Source organism: Anopheles darlingi, chromosome 3, assembly GCF_943734745.1.
Source record: "Anopheles darlingi chromosome 3, idAnoDarlMG_H_01, whole genome shotgun sequence".
NCBI classification, from domain to species: domain Eukaryota; kingdom Metazoa; phylum Arthropoda; class Insecta; order Diptera; family Culicidae; genus Anopheles; species Anopheles darlingi.
In genome coordinates, this window is record NC_064875.1 from 16538620 (window position 1) to 16548966 (window position 10347).

The 10347-nt window shown below is 52.2% G+C and overlaps 5 protein-coding genes across 6 annotated transcripts in view; 3 read left to right on the forward strand and 2 right to left on the reverse strand.

The window, feature by feature from the left end:
- The first annotated feature begins 77 nt into the window (after nt 1-77).
- LOC125953424 (ankyrin repeat domain-containing protein 13D) lies at nt 78-4482 on the forward strand. Of its 2 annotated transcripts, none has more exons than XM_049683014.1 (5): nt 78-579; nt 1056-1188; nt 1268-2380; nt 2447-2807; nt 3073-3610. In XM_049683014.1, the coding sequence occupies exons 1-5, from the start codon at nt 481-483 to the stop codon at nt 3182-3184; spliced, it is 1818 nt and encodes a 605-aa protein (XP_049538971.1). In that variant the 5' UTR covers nt 78-480; the 3' UTR covers nt 3185-3610. The 2 variants fall into 2 exon arrangements, with proteins under 2 accessions (XP_049538971.1, XP_049538970.1); XM_049683013.1 differs by lacking the exon at nt 3073-3610 and adding an exon at nt 3628-4482 and having other exon boundaries at nt 119-579.
- A 77-nt stretch (nt 4483-4559) lies between these two features.
- LOC125953461 (mucin-5AC) lies at nt 4560-6910 on the reverse strand. Its single transcript, XM_049683067.1, has 3 exons — nt 6553-6910; nt 6371-6443; nt 4560-6252 (listed from the first exon to the last, which is right to left on the reverse strand). Exons 1-3 carry the CDS (start codon nt 6592-6594, stop codon nt 5081-5083), a joined length of 1287 nt encoding a protein of 428 aa, XP_049539024.1. The 5' UTR covers nt 6595-6910; the 3' UTR covers nt 4560-5080.
- Nucleotides 6911-6979: 69 nt separating this feature from the next.
- On the forward strand, nt 6980-7383 carry LOC125953532 (uncharacterized). The gene is made up of 2 exons (XM_049683156.1): nt 6980-7139; nt 7219-7383. Exons 1-2 carry the CDS (start codon nt 7102-7104, stop codon nt 7370-7372), a joined length of 192 nt encoding a protein of 63 aa, XP_049539113.1. The 5' UTR covers nt 6980-7101; the 3' UTR covers nt 7373-7383.
- Nucleotides 7384-7517: 134 nt separating this feature from the next.
- Nucleotides 7518-8167, forward strand: LOC125953528 (mitochondrial import inner membrane translocase subunit Tim10). The gene is made up of 2 exons (XM_049683150.1): nt 7518-7673; nt 7755-8167. Exons 1-2 carry the CDS (start codon nt 7523-7525, stop codon nt 7880-7882), a joined length of 279 nt encoding a protein of 92 aa, XP_049539107.1. The 5' UTR covers nt 7518-7522; the 3' UTR covers nt 7883-8167.
- LOC125953408 (nuclear exosome regulator NRDE2) overlaps nt 7974-10347 on the reverse strand; it is a 3460-nt gene continuing 1086 nt past the window's right edge. The window contains exon 2 of the mRNA XM_049682975.1: nt 7974-10347. This exon is cut by the window's right edge and continues 809 nt beyond it. Coding sequence (XP_049538932.1) covers nt 8185-10347 — 2163 coding nt within the window. The 3' untranslated portion in view covers nt 7974-8184.

Genomic DNA, 10347 nt, shown 5'->3' on the forward strand with positions numbered 1-10347 from the left:
ATACCCATTTTCACCCAAAAACACAAAAGTGCCCGCCTGTGATGTGCGCATCCGCTTCCAGTCTGCCGGAGCCACTATTGAGTTATCTCTGAATACCCGGCGGAGCATTTTTCTCCGGACTTTCTTCCCATTTCCACTCGGTTCCTGTTGGCCTCTTCCAGCGTTCAGCAGCAGCAGCAGCAACAAAAGGTGCAAGGATCGTCCAGGATCTGTGTTCCAGCCAACACACGGACCACACACAGCAACCATTGGATGTTGGTGGTTGTTTTGTGCACCTGTCCTTCTGTGTCCTCAAGTGCTTCCTTCTAAACACCCCATCACCCCCTCGAATTTGTATGTGGTGTTTTGGTGCGGCAGCAATTGTTTCGTGCGGTTTTGTCCGGTTTATGACCCGCGGCATCAGTGCTTCCGATCGGAAACGGTGAGAGTAACGAGGGAGCAGAGGAGCAGCATAAATCCACTACCCCCCCCTGGTCTAGGATGACTACGATTGAGCGGATCAAGCAAAACTTCCCCATCCACTGGCACGTCTGGAACAACGATTATCAGGAGCTCCAGCAGGCAATCAACGAAAAAAAGGTACGCGCGGACACGGGGTCGTTCATGCTTTTGCGTTTTTTTTTTGTTGTAGCCGAAATGAGGCCACCAGACAAAAACAATCCATATTGTTCCGGCTCGTGCAAAACGCCGTGAACGTAGTGATTAATCTAATTAGCAATATCGGTCTTGTGAGCCAGTTCCGGCGGTCGTAATAACTCTCTTCCTTGGACCCGCGTAATTCGATTAGAAAAAAAGGCCGAGACGGTGGAACCGGCGAACCACGAGGAGCGGCTGGTGGCCTGAAGCGGCCCCACACTGCTGGCCACACAAAAGCATAACATTATGAATCACACGCTAGCGCGCGCTTATGGCGCCGCGATTGCGCTTACGCATTACGAATTGTACCGGTATCGATTTTTGGTTATTCTCCGGACCACCACCCATCACCTGACTGGCCATCCAGTCTGGCAAATTCGTTATCGATAATGTGTTCTTTTGCTTTCTGTTTGTTTTAGCATGACCTGGAGAAGCTCGATCCCAGGGGACGCACGCCGCTCATGCTGGCGGTCAAGCTGTGCCATCTGGAGTGCGTGAAGGCACTGCTGGCCGCCAAGTGCAATGCGAATGTTGAGTGTGATGGATGGTCCGGTAAGTTTTAGATCCGAGAAGTTGCGCCAGATCGATCGAACGCCATCTATCTGATGCTCCTATTTTTCCTCTCCACCAGTCGTACAGGAGGCCGTCTGCTCGGGCGATCCCAACATTGTGACCGCCATACTGGAGGTGCGCGATTTGCAGCGACACATCAAACGTGTCTCGCATGTGCCACAGTTGCTACAGCACCTGCAGGATACGCCCGATTTTTACGTCGAGATGAAATGGGAATTTACGAGCTGGGTACCGCTCATGTCGCGCGTCTGTCCGAGCGACACGTACAAGGTGTACAAACGGGGTTCGAACGTACGCATCGATACGACGCTGCTCGGATTCGATAGTGCTAGCAGCTGGCAGCGGGGTAACCGAAGCTACATCTACAAAGCCACCCAACCAAACTCGGCCAGTATGATCGAGATCGATCACGATACGGGCGAGGTGTCGATCGAGCATATGCGCAACATCGAGGACGAAGCGATCGATGGAATTCGGCCTAGCAGGGAGGCGGTGGCCATGCGGCTGCAGGCACCGGTCATCTGTAATCACATCGACATGGACAAGATTAGCTTCGAGCGCAATAAGTCCGGCTTTTGGGGTTGGCGAAGCGAGAAGGTAGAATCGATCAATGGCTACGAGTGCAAGGTGTACGGGGCCAGCAACGTGAAGTTCATTACGCGTACACGCAGCGAGCATCTCGGTGAGGATCAGGCGAGAATGAAAAATTCCCGCACGCCACTGCAACACTTCCTTGGGATGGCGGACGAAGATTATGATCACTCGGCCGTAGCGGTGGGAGCCGCTGGAAGCACACCACCGTCACCGGACGATGGATCGGAAGCGGGTGCAGTGGGAGGTCGGCCAAATAGCAGCACCGCCAGCAGTAGTGCATCACCGGAGCCAAATCGCGTGGAGGCAGCAGTAGCAGCAGCAGCAGCAGCACCCACGGCGGAAGAATACTTTTCCGATATCGACCTGAACGGCCGGGACATTGGGAAACCGAAGCGCATCACGGCGAAAGAGCAACACTTTAAGGCGAACATGTGGTTGAGCGAGTTGTTTCCGATTAAGCTGCAGGAACAGGTGCTACCGATACTGGACCTCATGTCCACGATGGCCAGTCCGCACGTGTCGAAGTTGCGCGACTTCATTACCATGCAACTGCCGGCCGGTTTTCCAGTGAAAATAGGTAAGCTATCCATGCAGGGCACAGGCCACTATGAAAGCAAACCATTACCATTTCCTTCCTTTCCAGAAATTCCGCTCTTCCACGTGCTGAATGCGGTCGTCACGTTCGGGAACGTGTTTGCAATGGAAACGGCGGTACCGCATGTCAGCCATATACGCGAAAGTGACGAAAGGACGACCTGCATTATCGACGATGTGTGCTTCGAGGTACCGGCCGAGTATGGGGTCGTACGACGCGCTGATAGCGATGCTACCTCATACCGGCCCCAGATGTCTACGTTCGAGGATGAGGACGAGCTGATGCAGTTCGCCATTCAGCAGAGCCTGTGCGAGACGGGCAGCGAGAACGATAAAGTCGACATCTGGGAGGCACTCAAGGCACCGAGGCCACTAACGCCCCAGTACTACGAAGATGAGCAGCTGCAAAGGTAACGAAACGGACCTTCCTTTCCCTTTGAACGGGAGCGGATTCTCTCTTGAAATGAAGTCCACCCGTTAACCGAACCGTCATCCTTCTTATCATTTGCGATCGTAGCGCAATTTTTCCCATATAAATATTGATCTTCATATTTTCTTTTTCTCTTTCATCGGGAACCAATTACACAAACCGATTCCCTTCTGACCGCATGGATACCGCATCGTGTTAACACAACCTTCTTCATTATCTCACCCTTCATTCTAACTGCTCCATAGTCCTGCGCGTTCCGTAGATAACAGAAGACTGAGCGCTCACTCCCTCATGGGTGGCATGCTACCAGCTTCCATTGCTAAAAGTCCGCTAAAGAAACTGTTCAGCAAAACCTAAACCCGTCACAAAATTCCAGTAGAACGCGTTCTCCATCTCAAACTGCTTCCACGCTCACGTTTTGCATCACAGTAACCGGAATGATGTTTTCACAGTTTTGTGAGAGTGTTTAGCACGTGTACGATTCTAACACCTACTTAGCACTAGCTGCTTGAATAGCCATGTCTACCTTACTAACAAGCAGCTACTCTAGAGGGAACGTTTCATTGGTTTATCAAAGCAAGCTGGAGTCTCAATTTCATTTAACATGCCTTTCGTGTTCTGTTGCTGCTTGCATTTCCTCCACACACACACACACACACACGTTGGTTCTTTCACTACACCGCTCCGCTGTATTTGGTTGTGTGCGCTAGTACCTAAACGACTCCAACCAACCGACCGAACCACCCGCTTCTGGGCCGGTTGGTCGGTGGTCGCTTTTCTATGTTTGTTGTAATTTACAGAGCTTTGCAAGAATCCCTGATCACCGGATACCAAAGTGGCGCCGGAGCAAACGCTGTGGTTGCTAGTAGTAACGCTCCGCTACTAGCAATAGAGGGCACACCAGTAGCAGCAGCAGCAGCAGCAGGTGGGGTGCCCAACGCAATCAACAACCATTTGCCTCCGTCCGCCGATGACTATATCGATCCGAATCTGGAGCTTGCGATCAAGCTGAGCCAGGAGGAGGAAGAACGCCGGGAAGCAGATCGATTGCGCGAAGAGGAAATGCTGGCAGAAGCGTTGCGGCTTAGCTTGCAGGAAAAGTAGATGCGCAACCCGGAGCCAGGAACCAAACAAACCAAAACCCGCCCAACTACTACTAGTGGATGAAGGAAGGTGCTTTGGAAAGTCGGTAGAAGAGCTCGATTTCCATTCCAACATTGGGCAGAAAGTGTGCTAAACGAACAGATTAATCCCCTCCGCCCGAAAGCGAATAGATAGTCCTATAGTTTCGTTAGCTATACCCGTCCATGCAATACTTGCCAGCTCGAGGCAAACGTCCGCATCGAGACGCCATGCTGCGTTCCTGCCGTTATTCCCAAGTATTCTGTTTCTTCCTGCATTCCTTCGGGATGCGATCATGATCGTGAATGGTGGGTGGACGGAGACGGATTTGGCTGAGAAGAACGAGGAGCTCTAGCAAAAACACACAGTCGTTGTACCTATATAACCATTGAATAAACCTACGAGAACGACAGCGCCAGAAGCGCGTGCAGCTGTGTATCGTGGAGGCGCCAGCCAATACGTATCTAAGGCAAAAAGCAACTATTTTATAAACTACTCGCTTCGTCAAGTCACGCGGATCAATAAATTTTATCTATTTATATACTAAACACGATGGTTGGGTGTGGTGCAGCTAAAAATTTTCTCATTTATCCATGCGTATTAGAATGTACTGTTGGCCATTGGATTTTGGGGGTATAAACGGTTGTTTGTATTCCTTTTTTAAAGTTTAATTTCACACCACAAATAGCTATTGCGAATGCTGCAGGATACGACTTTCGTTTCTCCGTCTAACGTGCACTGCGCACTATCGCCGATCAGGTTTTTGTTCGAATGTGTGTGCAACCGCCAATAGAACCGGATACGGTGCATCCACGCACGTGCTGTGCCCGTTACCCGAAACGGAACTAAAGACGTCATTGTTCTCGAGGCGTTTCGCTGTTCTGCATCTATTTACAACTCAACTAACGTCCATCGGCGACGCCTGGGACCAATGATGATGGCATAAGAAATCTTTATGAAGATTAATATTTAAAAAAAAGCTTACAAACACAAATTCACACACACACAAAACACACAGCATAGTAAATGCTGACGCGTGACCACGCGGTTGGTCCCAGTCCTCTCCCACCGGGTGGGGAAGTCTGTTTTTGTTCGCTGGGCGCTGGGGGAGTGGAGGGTGAGTTGAGGGCTTTAAATATCGTCGTAATCTTCGTCCATTCCAGGGATCGCGGAGGAGAGTGCAGCAAAGATCGGTGGTGCCGTTGGTACAGGACTTTGGCCGATGATCGGTGTCGTCGGTGCGGACTGTGGTGAGGAGGAAGAGGAGGACGAGGTCGACGAACCGCTAGCGGTCTGTTGTTGACTACTGTTGCTACCACCACCACCACCACCTCCGGTTGATGATGGCTGCCGCTCGCGACGTTCGGTCGTTCGCGTCACGATCGTAGAAGGCACAGGATGAAGCTGTAGCTGCTTTGGGGTTGCTATGGAGGTGGCTTGAGTCGATGCCGCTGCCGTCGTCATCGGTAGCCTGCTGAGATCGATTTTCACCGTTGGTTGCGGCCCGGAGGCTGCTTTGGTGTTGCCAGTAGGGACGACGTTGCTGGTGCTGCTACTGCCACTATTTGCTTCCCCGGGTGCAGCGTCGGAGCTCAACGACACTAGGTTCGAGTAGTCCAGCTTAATGACAGGCTCTATTTTGTATCCAATGGGCGACGGCGCACCGGTAGCACCCGCAGCGTACTGTTTGTCTGCATCGTTACCACCAGCGCCCGTGGCTAATATATCGATTTTGTACGGTATCGCAGTGGCGGCCGGTGCCGAATTGAGGCGGGTCAGCTTAGGAGGTGGCGCAGGAGGACTGTTATCAGGTTCCTCCTCTTCGAGCGGTATTTCTTTGTAGAAATTCAAGATCCCGCTCTGGTTTAAGCCCCGCTTCGGTGCCTGTCCGTATGGGTTCGCACTGGATGCCGTTGCCGGGGAGTACGATTCCGACCGTTGCAGCGTACCACTGTTAGCGCTACCTCCCCCTCCCAGGCGGTGATGATGGTGGGATTGTTGCTGCGGTTCGTACGATACCACACCAGCCGTCCCTCCCGCTCCGCCACCATTAGATGACGAGGAGGTCGACGTGGAAGCCGGTGACGCACCGTCATTCCCGTAGCCAGCCTCCGACCCCGACAGTTCCTCGTTAATGCCCATGTCGGGGATGTTTTTCACCAGATCGCGCAAAAAATCGAACCGACTCTCCGAGATGATGCACTGTTTCATGTGCGACGGTGATAAGGTTTTGGCATTGCGCGCGTTCGTAATCTTCAGCGTTTTCGTCAGCAGCGATTCTACGAACAGCTCCAGCGTGCGAGGTACTCTGGTTAGGAATAAAGGTCTAGAATTAAGGAAAATTCAACGACAAAGTGTGGTACAGCGATGCCACTGCAAAGGTAACAAGCGAGAGAAAGCAAGGTATTGTGAAAAGGATATAGATGATGACCGGTACGGCTTGGGCCACCTTGCCCACTTCCTCGTCCGTTTGCATGATTTTCTTGATGCGGCCCTAGAAGAAGATGAGGAAAGGTATTAGATATACCGCCGAACGGAAGACCCGCGAGTTCCCGCTCGCATCCCCCCCTCTCTCCCTTCCTCCCGCTGTAGTGTTTACTTACCGCTGGAAAGCGGGCGTTATACTTTTTCTTTTTCGAGGGCATCCTTCTCCTAATCTGTTTCCGTTCCGCGCTGGATACGGATTAGCGCTCCGGGATGTAAAAATCTCTTCTTCCAACCGCCTTATCTCCCGTGACGACGCGCTGGTGTGCCGACGACGACGGCGGCAGCGGCGCGCGCTGTTAGTTCCGACGAACACAGGAAGGTTTTTGGGCAGGATCTGGGTTTTCGGGCAGGATCTGGGTTCTGGGTCCGTTCTTTTCGTTCTTCCCCACTTTGCACTTTCCTTAAAAACCAATTTGAGCCTGCAAAACCACGGAATGCAGAAGCGAGCTAACTCAGAACAAGGTGTTTTAAACAGAGAGGTGCACTGTGGACGCGGTGCGTGATGGCCAAAAGGCCAAGGCATTGCAGCAACCCTGGCTCCACAGTGCAAGCACGTGCGTGTGTGCGAGGAGATTGTGTTTCGTAAGCGGTGCCGGGCAAGAACGCGATTTCCGCTGGTAAATGTAAAATAAAAGACTAAAAAACCATCACCGTAGTGCACGATTATGCGCTTGGGACATGTTGGAAAGATCGGTATCGGCTGGTAAGGCGGGGACTCCGTGGAGTGCGTTAAAATGCATTCATCACCTCACTTGTTTTCCCATCCCGAACATCCCGAACAGGGCCATCATAAGCGTGGTAGGTATCGGGGCGTTTGTTGCTTCGAAGCAATCCGTGGACAAGAACCGGTATGAGAATATGAAAATTCGCGAACGCATGCGACAATCGAACGTTGGCCAATACGAAGTGAAGGAAAAGCGACGGTTCGACGTTTAGAAGCGCACCAAAAAGGGCCACAGTCGGAACACAACACCGAACAAGCTGAGAATCCCCACAGTCTCGAAGAAAACAAGAAACAAATCCGTTGCGACGATTCTTCCCAAAGCAACCCAAGAAAGCAAGTAACGCGAATCCTAGGCAACCACGATGAGTGTCCCGGAGTTAAATGCCGCCCAGCAGGCCAAGCTGCAGCTGATGCAGGAGATGGAGATCGAGATGATGTCGGATCTGTACAGCCGCATGACTCAGGCCTGCCACAAAAAGTGTATCCCGCCCAAGTACGCCGACTCCGAGCTAGGTAGTGTGCTGTTTCCTCGATAAGTTGTTTGCCCTGTCCATTACAATCAAATGATGTGGCCTTTTTCTTTCCTTTCCCCAGGCAAGGGCGAATCCGTCTGCATCGATCGGTGTGTGGCCAAATATCTGGAGGTACACGAAAGGATTGGCAAAAAGCTGACCGCCATGTCAGCGCAGGATGAAGATCTTAAGAAGAAGATGGGCGTGTAAAAACCTAGTAGTCACCTCGTGCAGCATTTTCGATGTTTTCAGTTTCAGTTCTTTCAGTTCACAAATGTTACCTCCATTTCACTCGTGTTACTTGCGGTCATTAATGGTTAGCGTGTTAGATATGCTAGGACACCCGATTCCCCGCGTACGAGCGGGGAACCGGGTGATCGCGCCTCGGTCAGTCCCCGTGGTGCGGTATAGATTACATTATGTACACCGAAGCGGAAACGGGCTGTAAGCTATAGGGCGATAGGAATAAACCTTAACAACCCGCATTCCCACGTTGAGTTCGTTCGTCCAGGCTATTCATTGCGCAATATTGCCAGTTCCTCCGGTATGGCGTGCACCCGTATCTGCTTCTCCATCATCAGATCCAGCAGCGCAGACAGTTCCTGGGGCGCCACGGAAGCCCCGTCCAGGTAGAGTGCCTTGTTCCAGGGGCACGCTTCCAGCGCAGCGTACAGTACCCGACGACAATGCTCCAGCACACTATAGCCCGGTCGTGCATTCGGTTGATCGAACAGCTCCCGCAGATACAACCGCCATAGTAGAGCATTCTGATGAAGCGCCAGTATGCTGGGTGACTTTACGGCATCGGCCAAAAGGTTCAATATCCGTTGTTTGTATGGATCCGTTTCTCCTGGCGTCACTGCGTTATCGGCGTTCGCACGGAATCTTGCCCCAATAACCATCAGAAGGACCGCTTTCGGTGAAAGATGCTTTCCGAGGAGACGCCGTAACTGGAACCACGGTACACTCTCGTTGAACACGATCGAGCGTAACGCGTAAAGGTTAGATGGAAAGTCTTCCAACGTTCGATCGACGATATCGAGAAGCTGTCTCGTACTCTCACCAGAAGCCGGTGGCTCGGTGTTCACCTTCCAGCCGCAAACGCGCGAATTGCACAGCTGCATATAGAGCTCGTAGATCTGCTCGCGTAAAAAGCGATGCCGTGGATTGGTGGGTTCGTTAAACAGGAACAACAAAGTTTCCAGCTGTCGAACGGCTTCTTTGAAACCTTCCGTCCGTATCAGCGTAAGGTAGAATACGTACGCTTTAAGGGAGGTTATCAAGGGCGTAGGACGGAAATACTGTTCCACGGTTGGTGCGGTCGAGCCAAGATCGGTTTCGCGCCGTACCGCTAAGTTCACTTGATCGTTGAGCTTCTGTAAGGCTGATAGTTTCGATGTGTTCGATGGTGATAGCGGCTCCTCACCGGCCGAACGGAAGGTCACTTCGCTAGGACTGAGGACGAGCTTCGTCAGGGTATGGACTGCTTCCGTCGTGTGACCATTTAGCAGCAACAGTTCTACCATCGTCAAGACGAGCGAAAACAACGCATGCCTCTGCTCATCCTTTTCTTCTAGCGTCGATTGGTGTTCCGCATTGGCACAGTGCACCTGTACCGAGGTGTCAAAGATCTTGCGGCAAGCCGCTGCTCCTCCTTCCAGGCCCGTCAGCTCGTACTCCAGCAGGCCGTACTCGGCATACACGAGCAGATTGTTCTGATTTGAGGTGTGCGTGTGTTTAAGCAGCGTCTTAACACGTCCGCGGATCAGTTTGGCTTTCTGTTCGTCGAAGTTGGATGCTGCCGTCGAAGCTTTTTCCCAGCAAACGAGTGTTCGCTCGAGCTGAAGATAAAGCATCAACAGTAGGGCACTCTGTTCACCTTCGAAGTGATCGATGGCGAGAGTTAGAAATTGCTGGACCATCGTCAGGTACTGTTCGTGGGCCAAATTGGTGTTGAGATAGGAAGGTGACACTTGCAGACCTTTAATGAATCGATGCAACTCTCTATCGTACGTGCGGTTCCGCGAGACGTCCAGTAGCAGCGGAAGCAACTGCTCCGGGTAATCCATCTCGAACGGTTCCACCTGAAAGCAGTCGGCGGCCTCGAAATGCCTCGCATTCACGAACGGATACTTCATCAGTCGCAGCACGATGAGTGTAAGCTCGAACGAGTAGCTCTTGTTGATTAGCGGATAGATGAAGCCTACGACATCCTCGTTCAGCACGATCCGCTGCGGATCACTGAGCAGCTGCTGGCCACCGCCAAACGGTAGATAGTGGAAGGCCGTACGTAGCGTTTCGATACGCAGCCATATTTCGTTCATCGGTAAACCCGACCGCAGTATTACTTCTTCGTAGTCAAGCAGCTGGTGGTAGTGTTCCGGTGAACCGAAGAGCCCGTCGCCACCGACGCCGCCACCACCACCACCGAACCGTCCACTGACGTTCATGCTGAGCGTTAGCTGGACCATTCCGAACATCTGCTCACAGAGACCAGCCTGCCGGCAGAAGGTGGCACAGTTCTTAAACAGCTGCAACATCGTTTCATCGCTCCGGCGTGCCATGAACAAGGCTCGGGTGCTGCTCTCGTACAAACGCAACACATCCGGCACGATGCACTGTGCCATCGAGCACTGCTTGTTGCGTATCAGTGCACGCCACAGTTGCACATTCGT

Excerpts from the sequence above, each read along its gene's own strand:
- LOC125953424 (XM_049683013.1), top strand. The coding sequence starts at position 481 with ATGACTACGATTGAGCGGATCAAGCAAAACTTCCCCATCCACTGGCAC. Across the intron at positions 580-1,055 it reads AGGCAATCAACGAAAAAAAG|CATGACCTGGAGAAGCTCGA; the intron begins GTACGCGCGGAC and ends TGTTTGTTTTAG. Across the intron at positions 1,189-1,267 it reads TGAGTGTGATGGATGGTCCG|TCGTACAGGAGGCCGTCTGC; the intron begins GTAAGTTTTAGA and ends CCTCTCCACCAG.
- LOC125953461 (XM_049683067.1), bottom strand. The coding sequence starts at position 6,594 with ATGCCCTCGAAAAAGAAAAAGTATAACGCCCGCTTTCCAGCG. Across the intron at positions 6,444-6,552 it reads ATAACGCCCGCTTTCCAGCG|GGCCGCATCAAGAAAATCAT; the intron begins GTAAGTAAACAC and ends ATCTTCTTCTAG. Across the intron at positions 6,253-6,370 it reads AGCCGTACCGGTCATCATCT|CTCGCACGCTGGAGCTGTTC; the intron begins ATATCCTTTTCA and ends TAACCAGAGTAC.
- LOC125953532 (XM_049683156.1), top strand. The coding sequence starts at position 7,102 with ATGCGCTTGGGACATGTTGGAAAGATCGGTATCGGCTG. Across the intron at positions 7,140-7,218 it reads GGAAAGATCGGTATCGGCTG|GGCCATCATAAGCGTGGTAG; the intron begins GTAAGGCGGGGA and ends CATCCCGAACAG.
- LOC125953528 (XM_049683150.1), top strand. The coding sequence starts at position 7,523 with ATGAGTGTCCCGGAGTTAAATGCCGCCCAGCAGGCCAAGCTGCAGCTG. Across the intron at positions 7,674-7,754 it reads GTACGCCGACTCCGAGCTAG|GCAAGGGCGAATCCGTCTGC; the intron begins GTAGTGTGCTGT and ends TCCTTTCCCCAG.